The sequence below is a fragment of the Mesoplodon mirus genome (assembly GCF_964341445.2).
Source record: "Mesoplodon mirus genome assembly, chromosome: 6".
NCBI lineage: Eukaryota > Metazoa > Chordata > Mammalia > Artiodactyla > Ziphiidae > Mesoplodon > Mesoplodon mirus.
This window is the reverse complement of record NC_138982.1, coordinates 91,400,061-91,417,509: the sequence shown is the minus strand read 5'-3', so window position 1 is coordinate 91,417,509 and position 17,449 is coordinate 91,400,061. Positions and strand designations below refer to the sequence as shown.

Genomic DNA, 17,449 nt, shown 5'->3' with positions numbered 1-17,449 from the left:
GACCAGATGGCTTCACAGGCGAATTCTATCAAGCATTTAGAGAAGAGCTAACACCTATCCTTCTCAAACTCTTCCAAAATATAGCAGAGGGAGGAACACTCCCAAACTCATTCTACGAGGCCACCATCACCTTGATACCAAAACCAGACAAGGATGTCACAAAGAAAGAAAACTACAGGCCAATATCACTGATGAACATAGATGCAAAAATCCTCAACAAAATACTAGCAAACAGAATCCAACAGCACATTAAAAGGATCATACACCATGATCAAGTGGGGTTTATTCCAGGAATGCAAGGATTCTTCAATATACGCAAATCAATCAACGTGATACACCATATTAACAAATTGAAGGAGAAAAACCATATGATCATCTCAATAGATGCAGAGAAAGCTTTCGACAAAATTCAACACCCATTTATGATAAAAACCCTGCAGAAAGTAGGCATAGAGGGAACTTTCCTCAACATAATAAAGGCCATATATGACAAACCCACAGCCAGCATCGTCCTCAATGGTGAAAAACTGAAACCATTTCCACTAAGATCAGGAACAAGACAAGGTTGCCCACTCTCACCACTCTTATTCAACCTAGTTTTGGAAGTTTTAGCCACAGCAATCAGAGAAGAAAAGGAAATAAAAGGAATCCAAATCGGAAAAGAAGAAGTAAAGCTGTCACTGTTTGCAGATGACATGATACTATACATAGAGAATCCTAAAGATGCTACCAGAAAACTACTAGAGTTAATCAATGAATTTGGTCAAGTTGCAGGATACAAAATTAATGCACAGAAATCTCTGGCATTCCTATATACTAATGATGAAAAATCTGAAAGTGAAATCAAGGAAACACTCCCATTTACCACTGCAACAAAAAGAATAAAATATCTAGGAATAAACCTACCTAAGGAGACAAAAGACCTGTATGCAGAAAATGATAAGACACTGATGAAAGAAATTAAAGATGATACAAATAGATGGAGAGATGTACCATGTTCTTGGATTGGAAGAATCAACATTGTGAAAATGACTCTACTACCCAAAGCAATCTACAGATTCAATGCAATCCCTATCAAACTACCACTGGCATTTTTCACAGAACTAGAACAAAAAATTTCACAATTTGTATGGAAACACAAAAGACCCCGAATAGCCAAAGCAATCTTGAGAACGAAAAATGGAGCTGGAGGAATCAGGCTCCCTGACTTCAGACTATACTACAAAGCTACAGTAATCAAGACAGTATGGTACTGGCACAAAAACAGAAAGATAGATCAATGGAACAGGATAGAAAGCCCAGAGTTAAACCCACGGACATATGGTCACCTTATCTTTGATAAAGGAGGCAGGAATGTACAGTGGAGAAAGGACAGTCTCTTCAATAAGTGGTGCTGGGAAAACTGGATAGGGACATGTAAAAGTATGAGATTAGATCACTCCCTAACACCATACACAAAAATAAGCTCAAAATGGATTAAAGACCTAAATGTAAGGCCAGACACTATCAAACTCTTAGAGGAAAACATAGGCAGAACACTCTATGACATAAATCACAGCAAGATCCTTTTTGACCCACCTCCTAGAGAAATGGAAATAAAGACAAAAATAAACACATGGGACCTAATGAAACTTCAAAGCTTTTGCACAGCAAAGGAAACCATAAACAAGACCAAAAGACAACCCTCAGAATGGGAGAAAATATTTGCAAATGAAGCAACTGACAAAGGATTAATCTCCAAAATTTATAAGCAGCTCATGCAGCTCAATAACAAAAAAACAAACAACCCAATCCAAAAATGGACAGAAGACCTAAATAGACATTTATCCACAGAAGATATACAGACTGCCAACAAACACATGAAAGGATGCTCAACATATTTACTCATTAGAGAAATGCAAATCAAAACTAAAATGAGATATCATCTCACACCAGTCAGAATGGCCATCATCAAAAAATCTAGAAACAATAAATGCTGGAGAGGGTGTGGAAAAAAGGGAACACTCTTGCACTGCTGGTGGGAATGTGAATTGGTACAGCCGCTATGGAGAACGGTATGGAGGTTCCTTAAAAAACTACAAATAGAACTACCATATGACCCAGCAATCCCACTACTGGGCATATACCCTGAGAAAACCATAATTCAAAAAGAGACATGTACCAAAATGTTCATAGCAGCCCTATTTACAATAGCCCGGAGATGGAAACAACCTAAGTGTCCATCATCGGATGAATGGATAAAGAAGATGTGGCGCATATATACAATGGAATATTACTCAGCCATAAAAAGAAATGAAATTGAGCTATTTGTAATGAGGTGGATAGACCTAGAGTCTGTCATACAGAGTGAAGTAAGTCAGAAAGAGAAAGACAAATACCGTATGCTAACACATATATATGGAATTTAAGAAAAAAAAATGTCATGAAGAACATAGGGGTAAGACAGGAATAAAGACACAGACCTACTAGAGAATGGACTTGAGGATATGGGGAGGGGGAAGGGTAAGCTGTGACAAAGTGAAAGAGCGGCATGGACATATATACACTACCAAACGTAAGGTAGATAGCTAGTGGGAAGCAGCCGCATAGCACAGGGAGATCAGCTCGGTGCTTTGTGACCGCCTGGAGGGGTGGGATAGGGAGGGTGGGAGGGAGACGCAAAAGGGAGGGGATATGGAAACATATGTATATGTATAACTGATTAAATTTGTTATAAGGCAAAAAATTTAATAAATAAATAAATAAATAAATAAATAAATAAAAATTAAAAAAAATAAAAACCATATGATCATCTCAATAGATGCAGGAAAAGCTTTGGATAAAATTCAACATCCATTTATGATAAAAACTCTCCAGAAAGTGGACATAGAGGGAACATATGTCAACATAATAAAGGCCATATATGACAGACACACAGGTAACATCCTACTCAATGGTGAAAACCTGAAAGCATTTCCTCTTTGATTAGGAACAAGACAAGGGTGCCCACTCTCACCATTTTTATTCAACATAGGTTTTGGAAGTCCTAGCCACAGCAATCAGAGAAGAAAAAGAAATAAAAGGAATCCAAATTGGAAAGGAAGAAGTAAAACTCACTGTTTGCAGATGGCATGATACTATATATAGAAAATCCTAAAGACACCACCAGAAAATGACTAGAGCTCATCAATGAATTTGGTAAAATTGCAGGATACAAAATTAATATACAGTAATCTGCTGCATTTCTATACACTAACAATGAAATATCAAAAAGAGAAATTAAGGAAACAATCCAACTTACCATCACATCAAAAAGAATAAAATACCTAGGAATAAACATACCTAAGGAGGCAAAAGGTCTGTACTCTGGAAACTATTAGACACTGATGAAAGAAACTGAAGATGACACAAACAAATGGAAAGATATATCGTGTCCTTGGATTGGAAGAATCAATACTGTTAAAATGACCATACTAACCAAGGCAATCTACAGATTCAATGCAATCCCTATCAAATTACCAATGGCATTTTCACAGAACTGGAACAAAAAATGTTTTAATTTGTATGGAAACACAAAAGACCCCAAATAGCCAAAACAATCTTGAGAAAGAACAAAGAGGCTAGACGAATCATGCTCCCTGACTCCAGACTGTACTACAAAGCTACAGTAATCAAAACAGTATGGTACTGGCACAAAAACAGACACATAGATCAATGCAACAGGATAGAAAGCCCAGAAATAAACCCACGCATTTATGCTCAATTACCAACAAAGGAGGCAAGAATATACAATAGAGAAAAGGCAGTCTCTTCAATGAGTGGTGCTGGGAAAACTGGACAGCTACATGTAAAGGAATGAAATTAAAACATTCTCTAACAACATATACAAAAATAAATTCAAATGGATTAAAGACCTAAATGCAGTCACTTTTTGATATTGGAAAGTGTCTCTTCATACTTGAAAAGGTGAGAAACCACTGGAATGAAAAATTTATGATACAGGGAAAGGTCTCCTTTGATTGGAATGGCTAGAGGTAGACTCAACTTCTTGAGGGCAAAAACTGTCTTATTTATCTCTGAGTCCACAGCACCCAGCCCAGAGGAAATGCTTAATAAACGTTTGTTGAGTGAAATGCATTAATCAAGGAAACTGAGGGAAAATTCAAAGGAATTAAAAGTTGCAGATGTAGGAAACAAATATATTATTTTGATTGGGAGCCCCATTCAGGAAATGGTGTGTGTGGGGGGAGGTTAGGATAAAAAAAGTGGAATCTTCTGAGAAATTCAAGTATGTGATAAAACAGTTCTCTAGGAAGAACAATTAATTAATTACCTGTATTAAGAGAGCTGAATTGTGGTATATATAAGGTAAAACACTGGCTAATTCCAGAGCCATTTTTATCAAGCTTTTGGAACACATGATAAGATTTAGTTGGAGTGTTTAGCCTGTCTTCCTAATTCCATCTACTTAGGCTAATATCAAAATTAATCACACTTCCTGTACTTCCTCTGTCTGGAAGTGGTAATGCCTATTGTTGTGTTAACTGGATAGGAGATTAGAATGTACTGCAAATAATCCTCAAGTAATCAAAAGCCTTTTGAATTGCAGTTTAAACCTGACTAAATTCATTTTTCAAGTTCTTATCAAAAATTTCAGTCTCCTGATCTATCCACTTCACTTCCAGATTTTCTTAGTATAGACTATCTTCTGAGGTAAACCTATCTTCCCAAGAGTTGACATACAACATGTCTTCATTTCTTTACCTTCCACTTGCTAATCAATCCATTCTAATCTGGTTTCTATTCTCTCCAGTCCAACAACAATAAAATTGTTCCTGTCATCATCCCTATTACCGCTAAGTCATTAAGTCAATGGACTTTTTAGGCCTTTGCCTGCTTGAGTTAGCCTCTCAGCAGAATTCAGCTTCTCTGACCATCTACACCCAATATCTCAACAAACAGGTCAGTGATCCCTCCTCAAGGCAAACACACAAGGAACAAAGTATCCACTCCTCTTCACTCCACAGGATCACCCTCACCCACACCGTTATTCCCCCACAGGGCCATTGCAATAGCCTTTTAACTGCTCTACCCACATTCACTCTGCTCTCTACTAATCCATCTTTCATACTCAACCAAAGCAATCTTTTCTAAAGGAAAATATGATCACACCACTTCCCTGCTTAAAACCCTTCAGTGGTTTCCCATTGCTTTCAGGATAAATACAAAACCACTTATCAAAACCTATAGGCCTGCATGGTTCGGATCACTCCCCGCCCATCTCACACCACAGCCCCCTTTTCCCTCTCTGCCCCACCATAGCTTAGTTGTCTTCTTAAGTTACTTTGTATTACATGTTCCCTCATTAGCAAATGATGTTTGCATTGATTGGAAATGCTCTTCCTCTCCTCTTACCCACTTAGCTGGAATTCAATCCTAAAAGTTATATGTCATTGCTTTTTCAGGGAAGACTTCTCTGTCCTCCCAGAGTCAAATCTCCTATTACAAGGACTCATGCTACTATTTCATAAAAATTACCACAGTAGCAGTTCACATTTGTCTGTATAATCATTGGATTGTCTGTCTCCATCACTAGACTGTAAATTCAGTGGAGATTTGGGACCATATGTGATTTTGCTCATAGTTGAATCCCCTGTAGCTGGCTGGCATACTGAATGGCACATAATAGAAGATTTTATATATATACATATATATATTCACATATACATATGTGAATCTCCATATTTAAAGTCTAAAATGTGTTATTCTAACACCTGGGCTCACTTCAACTTTGTGATCACTTGTACGTTGTTTATGGAGCATGCAATCCACCCATAAAATAAGCCTACAAATCCCAAATCTCGAAATTCCACAGCTGATGAATGGAAATCAGGGGTTAAAGGAGATATAACTATAAAGTAATAGCAACTACTTTTTATACTATAAGCATGAAGTTTTTTAGACATAGCAGAAGTTGAGTATCTGCTGAACAGATAAATTTTTACATTCAAATATGATACATAATTCAAAGTAAAATTCTGAAGATTGTAGACAGATTCAGCTTAGCTTCTTCTATAGTCTCAAGAAAAGACTTAGGGCCATAGTTTCAAAATTATATGGGACTGGGTTTCAAATATTTTAAGAGAATGAGCTACCCAAAAATGAAGTTTGACTGCAGGGATAACTACGTATGTAAAATTTGGCTAAGCATTTTTGCTATAAAGCATTGAATGCAAAATCCTCAAGATTACAGGTTTATCCTATATAAATATTTCTCTCTTAAATACAGATTAAAATCTTTATCCCACAGAGGTGTTCTTTAGGAGCCCTTCAGTGCTGGTATTAGCGAACTGACTTTTGCTCCAAAAGAGAGAATATAGAAAAAAAAAAAAAATTGGGACCTTGTCCAGGAAACTCAGATTACAATGTGTATGCTATAATTAGAGTGCTTTAAAAATGTGAAAATAGGGGCCTCCCTGGTGGCGCAGTGGTTGAGAGTCCGCCTGCCGATGCAGGGGATACGGGTTCGTGCCCCGGTCTGGGAGGATCCCATATGCCGCGGAGCGGCTGGGCCCGTGAGCCATGGCCGCTGGGCCTGCGCATCCGGAGCCTGTGCTCCGCAACGGGAGAGGCCACAACAGTGAGAGGCCTGCATACCGCAAAAAGAAAAAAAAAAAAATGTGAAAATGAAGCAAAACCCTTAAAGAATGCTATTCCTGGAAAAGTGAATTACTATACATTTTGTGAATAAGAGAAGAAAAAAAAAAAAAAACACCTGGGATCTCTCAGCTAGTTTGACATTTTCCAGCAGGGCGGCTGGATGTCTCCACTGTTGAGGTTTCACTTTCTTCTGCATAGGCTCCTTCGTAATTTTAGTCTCTAAAACATACTCTACATCGGAATCGGCCTCTCCTGTGTTACTTTTCTGGCCTCTATGGTTGACCGAAAGCTCAAAGGATGAAAGAGACTCATGCTTCAAGTCATCACCAGAAGGCCTGATTCTCTGAATTTTCGTATTTCCCTTAAATAACAAAGAACATGCTTTTAATTTTTGGCAGCTGGCTTATTTATAATTAATTACCATTTCCCTTATAATCTTATGACATTAGATGATATTTATTTCTAATAACAATTTTAAAAATCAGAAGCTTAGAATTTTGGCAAATGTATGTTGCAAATACGTTGGCAAATATATACAGCTGTAATGGCCCATTCAGAATTTGATTTAGCAGAGCTTGGCTGAGTCAAGAAACTTTCTGATTTTGAGGATGCAAAAGACCCCAAATTGAGAATACACTGTGCTTCCTGACTATCTTAAGTGGAATCATAAATCTTTTTCATCTGGTTTCTTTCACTAGGAACGATTATTTTGAAATTAATCCATATTGCTTTGTGGATCAATAGTTCATTCCTTTTTATTGCTGAGTTGCTTTCCACTGAATGGACATACCACAATTTGTCCTTTCACCTATTGATAGTCACTTGGGTGACTTCCAGTGTTTGGCTATTACATACAAAACTACTATGAATCAAGACAGTATGGTACTGGAACAAAAACAGAAATATAGATCAATGGAACAGGATAGAAAGCCCAGAGATAAAGCCATGCACATATGGTCAACTTATCTTTGACAAAGGAGGCAAGAATATACAGTGGAGAAAAGACAGCCTCTTCAATAAGTGGCACTGGGAAAACTGGACAGTTACATGTAAAAGAATGAAATTAGAACACTCCCTAACACCATACACAAAAATAAACTCAAAATGGATTAAAGACCTAAATGTAAGGCCAGACACCATCAAACTCTTAGAGGAAAACATTGGCAGAACACTCTATGACATAAATCACAGCAAGATCCTTTTGGACCCACCTCCTAGAGAAATGGAAATAAAGACAAAAACAAACACATGGGACCTAATGAAACTTAAAAGCTTTTGCACATCAAAGGAAACCATAAACAAGACCAAAAGACAACCCTCAGACTGGGAGAAAATATTTGCAAATGAAGCAACTGACAAAGGATTAACCTCCAAAACATACAAGCAACTCATGCAGCTCAACACCAAAAAAACAAACAGTCCAATCCAAAAATGGGCAGAAGACCTAAATAGACATTTCTCCAAAGAAGATATACAGACTACCAACAAACATATGAAAGAATGCTCAACATCATTAATCATTAGAGAAATGCAAATCAAAACTACAATGAGGTATCACCTCACACCAGTCAGAATGGCCATCATCAAAAAATCTACAAACAGTAAATGCTGGAGAGGGTGTGGAGAAAAGGGAACCCTCTTGCACTGTTGGTGGGAATGTAAATCGATACAGCCACTAGGGAGAATAGTATGGAGGTTCCTTAGAAACTACAAATAGAACTACCATACGACCCAGCCATCCCACTACTGGGCATATACCCTGAGAAAACCATAATTCAAAGAGTCATGTACCAAAATGTTCATTGCAGCTCTATTTACAATAGCCAGGACATGGAAGCAACCTAAGTGTCCATCAACAGATGAATGGATAAAGAAGATGTGGCACATATATACAATGGAATATTACTCAGCCATAAAAAGGAATGAAACTGAGTTATTTGTAGTGAGGTGGATGGACCTAGAGACTGTCATACAGAGTGAAGTAAGTCAGAAAGAGAAAAACAAATACCATATGCTAACACATATATATGGAATCTAAAAAAGAAAATGGTCAGAAGAACCTAGGGGCAAGACAGGAATAAAGACGCAGACCTACTAGAGAATGGACTTGAGGATACGGGGAGGGGGAAGGGTAAGCTGGGACAAAGTGAGAGAGTGGCATGGACATATATACACTACCAAACGTAAAATAGATAGCTAGTGGGAAGCAGCCACATAGCACAGGGAGATCAGCTTGGTGCTTTGTGACCACCTAGAGGGGTGGGATAGGGAGGGTGGGAGGGAGGAAGATGCAAGAGGGAAGAGATATGGGGACATATGTATATGTATAACTGATTCACTCTGTTATAAAGCAGAAACTGACACACCATTGTATAGCAATTATACTCTAATAAGATGTCAAAAAATTAAAAAATTTAAAAAATATAAAAGAAAAACTACTGTGAGCATACAAGTATAAGTTTTTGTGTAGATGTATGCTTACATTCATGTGTTTATTTGCTCTCTGTATATCTCCCTTAGTGAAATGTCTGTTCAAATGTTCTTCCCACTTTTTTAAAGCAGAAGGAATTTACTACAGTGATTGGTAACAGAAGAGACGGAAGAGGCTGAGGAGACTACCAGGAGATGGAAGGTACCCTAGATGTTAGCAAAAGCAGGAAGCTCTTAGAGCCCTCAGGTTGGAGGGACAAAAGGAAGAACTGATAGTACCAGTTCTATAGGTCAGAAACCCAAGTGCAGTGTGGCTCAGCTGGGTCCTCTGTTTAGAGTCTCAAACCTGCCTATTTTTTAAATGTGTTGTGTGTCTTATTATTGAGTTTTTAAAGTTCTTTATACATTCTAGATATCAGTCCAGATCAGATAGAGTTTTGTAAATGTTTTCTTCCAGTCTGTGGCTTGATTTTTTGATTTCTTGTGTCCTTTGAAGAGCAAAGTTTTAAAATTTTGATGGAGTCAAATTTGTTAAATTTTCTTTTATAGCTCATGCTTTTTGTATCATATTTAAGAAATCTTTGCCAAACCCTAGGCCACTAAAATTTTTTCCCACGCATTCTTCTAGAAGGTTTATAGTTTTAGCTTTTACATTTGGCCTATGCTGCATTTCACATAATTTTTGTTTGGTTTGAGGTTAAGAGTCAAGGTTCATTATTTTGAGGTATATATGACTGTCCAAGTGTTTTGGTATCATTTGTTGAAAAGATTATTTCTTTCTCCCAATGAAATGTATTGGTCCCTTTGTTGAAAAACAATTGACCACAAATGTTTGAGTCTATTTCTGTATTCTTTATTATGTCCCATGGTTCTATTTGTCTCTTTTAACACCAATACCAAATTGTCTTGATTACCATAGGTTTATAATGCCTTGAAATTAGATGGCATCAACCCCACCAACTTTGTTCTTTTTCAAAGTTATTTTAAATCCTCTGCAGTCCATATGAATTTTATATTTTACAATTTCTACAAAAAGAAAGAAACACACACAACTAGCTTGGATTTTGATTAACATTGGGTTAAATCTACAGACCTATTAGAGAGAATTGACATCTTAACAATATTGAGTCTTCAAACTCATGAACATAGGTTATCTCTCTATTTATTTGCTTTATTTAATTTTTTCATCAGTGTTTTGTAGTTTTCAGTGCAGGTCTTACTCATCTTTTGTCAAAATTTTCCTTAAGTATTTCATCTGTTTTAATGCTATTGGAAATGGTATTATATTTTAAAATTTCAATTACAATTGTCTAATGCTAGTAAGTCAAAATAGTTGATTTTTATATACTGATTTTGAACCCTGCAACTTTGCTAAGCTCATTTTACCAATTCCAGTAACTTTTTAACAGATTCCATTCAATTTTCTACGTAGACTATCACATCTGAAAAGAACCACTTTTACCTCTTCCTTTGCAGTCAGAATGACTTTTATTTCTTTTCTGTCTTTCTTGTACTTCTAGAACCTCCTGTAAATGCTGAATTGGAGTGATGAGAGCAAACCTCCTTGTCTAATTCCTGATCTTAGGGGAGAGATTTTAGTCTTTCACTAGTAAGTACAATTTTAGCTGTAAGGTTTTTGTAGATGTCCTTTATCACACTGAGGGAGTTTTCTTCTGTTCCTGATTTGCTAAGAGTTTTTTTTTTTATCAGCAATGGATGTAGTTGCTCCTTTTTTGTCATTTATATCTTACTGGATTTTGTTTCCTTTTTGTTTATGATATTTATATGTTATTTATTTATGTGGTGCCATATTCATATTTTACCGGATTTTTTTTATAGATATTTAGCTATTGTACTAGTTTGTTTCTTAAATACATCATTATAAGAGTTAGGTTTTCCAGGACTAGCTCTTTGCCAGAATTTTCTATAGGAAGGGTAGGTAGAGGATAAGAGTCTAGGCAAGTTTCTTTTTTCTTTTTTTTCCACAAGCAAAACCTCTTTTCTTCTAATTGTTATCCAAAAAACACTGCTTCTGCAAATACGGCTTTTTGGAGTACTTTCATGTACATTCCACATCTTCTACTTCTGTGAACCAAAGCAGGTCCAGTAAGGTTCCTGTTGCCTCCCAGCTATTGTAGATAAAGGCTATAGCTTTTCCATCTCCAGATGAACGCTTCTTCAGTAAGTGTATTTGTGTTAATTCTTTAGAGGTGCTATTGCTGGGCTCGTCTTTCCATTTCTCTTCCTTTCCTCCTGTGGAGCTCCTGCATTATCTTGACTGCTTTTGGCAGCACTGCAGTATTTTGGTATTATGTTTCCTAGCTTGACTGAAATTGGAGTTGCATTTTTGTTTTCTGTTTTCTTGTTGCTCTTAGAAGACTCCCAGGAAAAACAGGAAGATGCTACATCTATATAGCCATATTTATAGCAGAAGCCTCCTATATCCCTTTCTACCTATATTTATCATGGTATGTATCACACTGTCTTAACACGGGTATCTCTCTCAACAGACTGTAAACTCTCAAAGTCATTTTTTATCTGTAGTACCTATCACAATGTTTAGCACTTTATAGGTACTCAGTAAAACGTTGGTGATTAACAGGATTAACAGATGCTCCCAGGGCCTACTGCTCACCTCTTCCACTGTTGAAACACTGCCACAAGTCTATTCTGCACTTATAATGTGACTAAACTTCTCCACTACCTGTCAGATGTTATCATATCTTTGAGATGCTTTATATTAAATGCCAGTGTCTTGTTCCTAAATAGCAAAATGGATTGAGCCTAGCCTAGTAACAATGTATGATACACTTAAATCATTTGGGTTTGTATAATTTTGGTGCTAGCTTAAAGATAATTACTTTTGGCTATAAAATTTTACTGTAATGAGTTTTGACCTGAACTACTAATCTCATCACTAGAGTTGTGAGTAATAAAAAAAAAATTTAATTCCATTAGTTTTCCTCTTTTTATATTCATTTCAGAGTTGTGTTTCTAAAAAAGAACTTCAGACATCATAGAAAAACACAGCAAAAATGTCTCAACTAAGGACTTCCCTGGTGGTCCAGTGGCTAAGACTCCGCACTCCCAATGCAGGGGGCCCAGGTTCATTCCCTAGTCAGGGAACTAGATCCCAAATGCCGCAACTAAGACCCGGTGTAGCCAAATAAATAAATAAATAAAATATTAAAAAAGAAAATGTCTCAACTACATTTTGAATAGAAAAATATCAATAATGGTGGCACATCTTTGCATGTTTTTGTAAAACAGAAATCCATGTAACATAGCTAATCCATTTCAAATTCTGTCTCAGTTACTTAACGAGTAGTTATTTACTAGTGGTATCATCTTTACCATCACCATCACCTTTTCAGAATTCAAAGAATCATCATCACCCTAGAAACCTTTCTAATATCAGTATTTATTTTTATATGACACTCATAAACTCTCCCGGCAAGACTGTTACATTTCTTTACATGTTTGGAAAGTCCTGAAAATCACAGATTCAATAGCAAAAGCTGCATAATATGAAGTATCTCTGGCAGCAGAAAAACTGAAGGATCCTTAACTCAGGAATAAAGAAGAGAAAGTCTGCGGTGCATAAGAATCGTGTGGGGAGCTGTGCAGAAACGCAGATTCTAAGGCTTCTGTCCCACAGATTCTTGTTCAGTCAGTCTGCTGTAGATCTCAGGAACCTGCATTTTTACAAACATGTGAAGTTCTTACACAGATGGCCCAATCATCATAGACTCACAGCCCTGGAAGGCAGGGGATTCTCCCTTTTAATTTTATATCCATGCTTTGTGGGACTGTAGAGAAAATATTTTTATGTTTCTGCACCGTGAAGCCTTTCTGATCAAATTTTACCAAAACTTGAGACCTAGCCTAGGAGAACAAATCTTGGAATTTAATTTATGACTAATTATTAGTGAGAGAGCATCTGAAGAAATTTACCTCCCTGGAGGTATGTGTTTACATTTTAAGGAAGGAATGAGATCTGGGGCCATGGAGACATGGCCGGAGAAGGTAGTCTTATCTTGCCTCCAAGAGATTTATTTATATTCCAAAGGGTAAGAGTACGAACCCAGAATCCTTCTCAAAGAGCAAAGAAGTGTGTTTGTCTGTCAGGGGGTAGTGTAGGGTTAGGGAGATGGCTGTCCCTCTCCTATATAAATATCCAGATTCATTTCTTTCAGAGTTCCATGCTAGTGGTACAAACTCCAGTATATGTAGGATAACATACGATCTGCCTCATCTCAGCCGTTGCCCCAGGGGTACAAATTAGGGCAAAAGGGAATCAGCACGATTATTTGCTATAATTAAATAATGATCTGCTCTGCTCCAGAAACCTCATGTTTGCATTCAGAATAAAAATTAATATATATAGATATTTTAAACTTCGCCTGTAAATGAAGATGGGCAACTAATACGCATAGGCTCTAAAATTGGATGTGTCTTCATAAATATCTAGTCTAATCCCTTTTTACCGAGCTGGAGGGGGAGGGGTATACTAGGATCAAGGACTAGTGACATCAGACAGACCTGAGGTCGCTCAGCTTATAAACAGCAGAGCCAGGACCTGAAGTTAGGTATCCTGACAGCAGGCCAGTGTACTGTCCGCCATATTCTGCTTCCACGGCCTCCTTCTTCAAGGAGCCCCTAAGCACCCCTCCCTCTGCACAGCTTTCCAAAATGATCACTGCCCTCCAACTCTGCCTAATATAGTCAGAGCCCCTCAAAAAACAAAAAATCTGATTACCATTAGCTATTAATTACCCAATTTCTCCCACACTGAAGAGCTAGCAATCCAAACTGAAAGCAGGAGAGCAGAGTAGTTCAAACAGCTTTGAACTAAGAATTAATCTCATTTTTTAATTTTTTTGGCCATGCTGTGTGGCATGTGGGATCTCAGTTCCCTGACCAGGAACTGAACCTGTGCCTCATGCTGTGGAAGCACGGAGTCTCAACCACTGGACCTCCAGGGAAGGCCTTCAATCTCGTATTTTTGATCTAGCTCTATTCCTACCTTGTTTCTGTGACCTCAGCCAGAGAGGCAACATAGTCTAGTAATAGAATGAGGGGTCTGGAGCTTGACTGTGTCAGTTGAAATCACAGTTCTGCAGATTCCTAACCCCACACTTGGCAAGTTATTTCTCTGTGCCTCGGTTTCCTCGTGGATAAAACAGGACTCATAACAATCACAGGATGGTCATAAGGATTAAATGAGTCAGTATATTTAAAGCATGTCGTACTTCCCTGATGACGCAGTGGTTAAGAATCCATCTGCCAATGCAGGGAATACAGGTTCGAGTCCTGGTCTGGGAAGGTCCCAAATGCCGCAGAGCAACTAAGCCCATGCACCAAAACTACTGATCCTGCGCTCTAGAGCCTGTAAGCCACAGCTACTGAGTTTGTGTGCCACAACTACTGAAGCCTGCATGCCTAGAGCCCATGCTCCACAACAAGAGAAGCCACCGCAATGAGAAGTCCGCGCACCACAACGACGAGTAGCCCCCGCTCACCGCAACTAGAGAAAGCCCGCACGCAGCAACGAAGACCCAACGCAGCCAAAAATAAATAAATAAATAACTTTAAATAAATAAATAAAGCACCTCTAAGGGTGGCACATTGTAAGTGCTCTTATCATTTAATCCTTCCATTCATCCTTCTCATTTAAGTTTCCACATGTATGTAATATGTACAGTTAGAGTAATCATTCAGGGTAGTTTTAGAATTCACCGAAATATACATCATTATGGAAATCTTAGGGAACAACTGGAGAGAAGGGAATTGGACATCCGAAAACTATGCAATTATCTTTTACTACAAAAACCCTGTGGTGATCAAATGGTATAGTATGTGCAGAACCACATGGCAGATAAATCATGAAGCAAATGAAGTGTGAGCTTCAGGACCCCTCCCTTACACAGGGCCTTCCATGGCCCTGTGTCTCACTTCATGTTTATAATTTTGCATCTTCTTTTTTTGAAGGGGATCCCCCAAAATGTATAAACCTCAGACTCCAGAAAACTAGATCTGCCCTTGTTCAGAAGTATTTTAAATAATACTTAGTTATTTTCAAATGCCAGGTATTACTACTAGTGGTCTTGGCTAGAAGACCTTCTTGAGGATTCTCAGAGTAGAGGAGGGATGCTTCTAGACCACTGCAAAGCAAAAGTCATGGACAAACATCAGTTATTTCTCTTGGACTGGATTAGAATCCCCCAGTGTGTCAAGAGACCCCATGCCCTTTGTTAAAAGGCTGGGCCCAGCCAGGCAAGACTGACTGGAGGAGCTGGAGTTAAAGCATAAACTGGTAAAGGACAAGGTGGAAAATGTAACTCAAGTGAGATTAAGTTTAAATTCTGCTTAAGCCTACAGGAGTTAGGACAGAAGAAGAATACAGATTCAGATCAAGAATATGATCAGGAGACAAAGACTTAACAAGGTTAAATTGAGGGGCACAAGCTATGGGGTTTGAGTTCAAAATCAGAAAAATCATGAGGTACATTTCCTTAAACTGAATTCAAAATGTGAAGTTGGGTCCTGAGTAAGAAGTGAGATTAGGTCTAACGGATGAGAAACAGTATTCAAGCTCAGAGGGGAGGGCTCAGGAGGGCTGGTGCTCAGAGGTACAGGCTCAGACACACAGGGTTCCTTCAGAGGGAACCAGAGAGTAGCCTGCTCTGGAAGGAGGCCAAATACCTGAACCTCACTCTGAGAAGAGTCAGGAAACAGGCCCTGAGGTGCATCTGGGATATGAGGCAGCCTCTGACTGTTCCTGATTAGTACGTGCACTCATCAAAAACTGGTGTGGATAGAGTTCAGGTGCTTATGGGCACTGATCAAATAGGTGTATTTGCAGTAAAACCCAAATTAGTATTCTCTGCAGTGAAAATCATTCAGGCAACACACCTAAACCTCTCCTTCTCTCTGCATCTCTGCAGATGTGACTAAGAATGGCTGATTGACATGCAGAGAGGGACGTAATGCGGCAAGCCTGCCAGCCACTGTCAAAGCTGCTTCTGTCCTTCTCAGAGGAAGGATGAGCTCCCTCTGGAGTTCCTACTGTCCCTCAGTAACAACATTTGGTCACTTATGTGAAACCCAGGAGCAGACAACAATGGATGGCATTCCTTGGTTCCAACCTCCAGGACAAAACAGGGTGACGTACGAAGCCAGGAGCTGGGACTGTCATAGACTCCCCACACCACACTGTTCCCTGAAGCCAGGATGTTCTGATGCTCCTATCACAGGTACTATCCTGGTTTGTTTAGTAAACTACAGTGCTGTTCTGTCAGGTAGTGTGACATCAGCTCCTCAAGAAACGATGAATAAGAAAATAATTTGGAGGACCATTTTCTCATACCATATACAAAAATAAACTCAAAATGGGTTAAAGACTCAAATGTAAGACCTGAAACCATAAAACTCCTAGAAGAAAACATATGCAGTAAACTTTTTGACATCAGGCTTAGCAATATTTTTTTGGATCTGTCTCCTGAGACAGGGCAACAAAAGGAAAACTAAACAACTGGGACTACATCAAACTAAAAAGCTTTTGCGCAGCACAGGAAACCATCAACAAAAGGAAAAGGCAACCTACTGAATGGGAGAAGATATTTGCAAATCTGACAAGGGGTTGATATCCAAAATACATAAAGAACTTACATAACCTCAGTATCAAAAAATAACCCAAACAACCCAATTAAAAATGGGCATGGAACCTAAATAGACATTTTCCCAAAGAAGACCTAGAGATGGCTGATCAACACATGAAAAGATGCTCAACATCACTAATCATCAGGGAAATGCAAACCAAAACCACAATGAGATTAGATGACACCTCACACCTGTCAGAATGGCTATTCTCAAAAAGACAAAAAATAACAAGTGTTGGTGAGGATGTGGAGAAAAGGGAACCCCTGTGCACCACTGGCAGAACTGTCTTGGTGCAGTCACTATGGAAAACAATATGGATGTTCCCCAAAAAACTAAAAACAGAACTATCATACGATCCAGCAATTCCATTTCTGGATATTTATCCGAAGAAAACAAAAACAGTAATTCAAAACGTATATGTATCCCTATGTTCACTGCAGCACTATTTACAATAGCCAAGATATGGAAACAACTTAAATGCCCATGGACAGATGAATGGATAAAGAAGATGTAGCATATATATATACAATGGAATACTAGTCCACCATAAAAATAGAATGAACTCTTGCCATCTGTGACAACATGGATATATCTAGAGGGTATTATGCTAAGTGAAGTAAGTCAGACAGAGAAAGACAAATACCACATGATCTCACTTATATGTGGAGCATAAAAAAAAAAATGGACAAAGCAAAACAGAAGCAGATTCATAGACACA

General features: G+C 38.2%; 1 protein-coding gene across 1 annotated transcript in view; it reads right to left on the bottom strand.

The window, feature by feature from the left end:
* The window catches only part of MORC1 (MORC family CW-type zinc finger 1), a gene marked incomplete at its 3' end in the record, with an annotated part of 191,442 nt that overhangs the window by 60,762 nt on the left and 113,231 nt on the right, over positions 1 to 17,449 (bottom strand). The window contains exon 18 of the mRNA XM_082626190.1: positions 6,755 to 7,037. Coding sequence (XP_082482316.1) covers positions 6,755 to 7,037 — 283 coding nt within the window. The remainder of the gene's footprint in view (positions 1 to 6,754; positions 7,038 to 17,449) is intronic.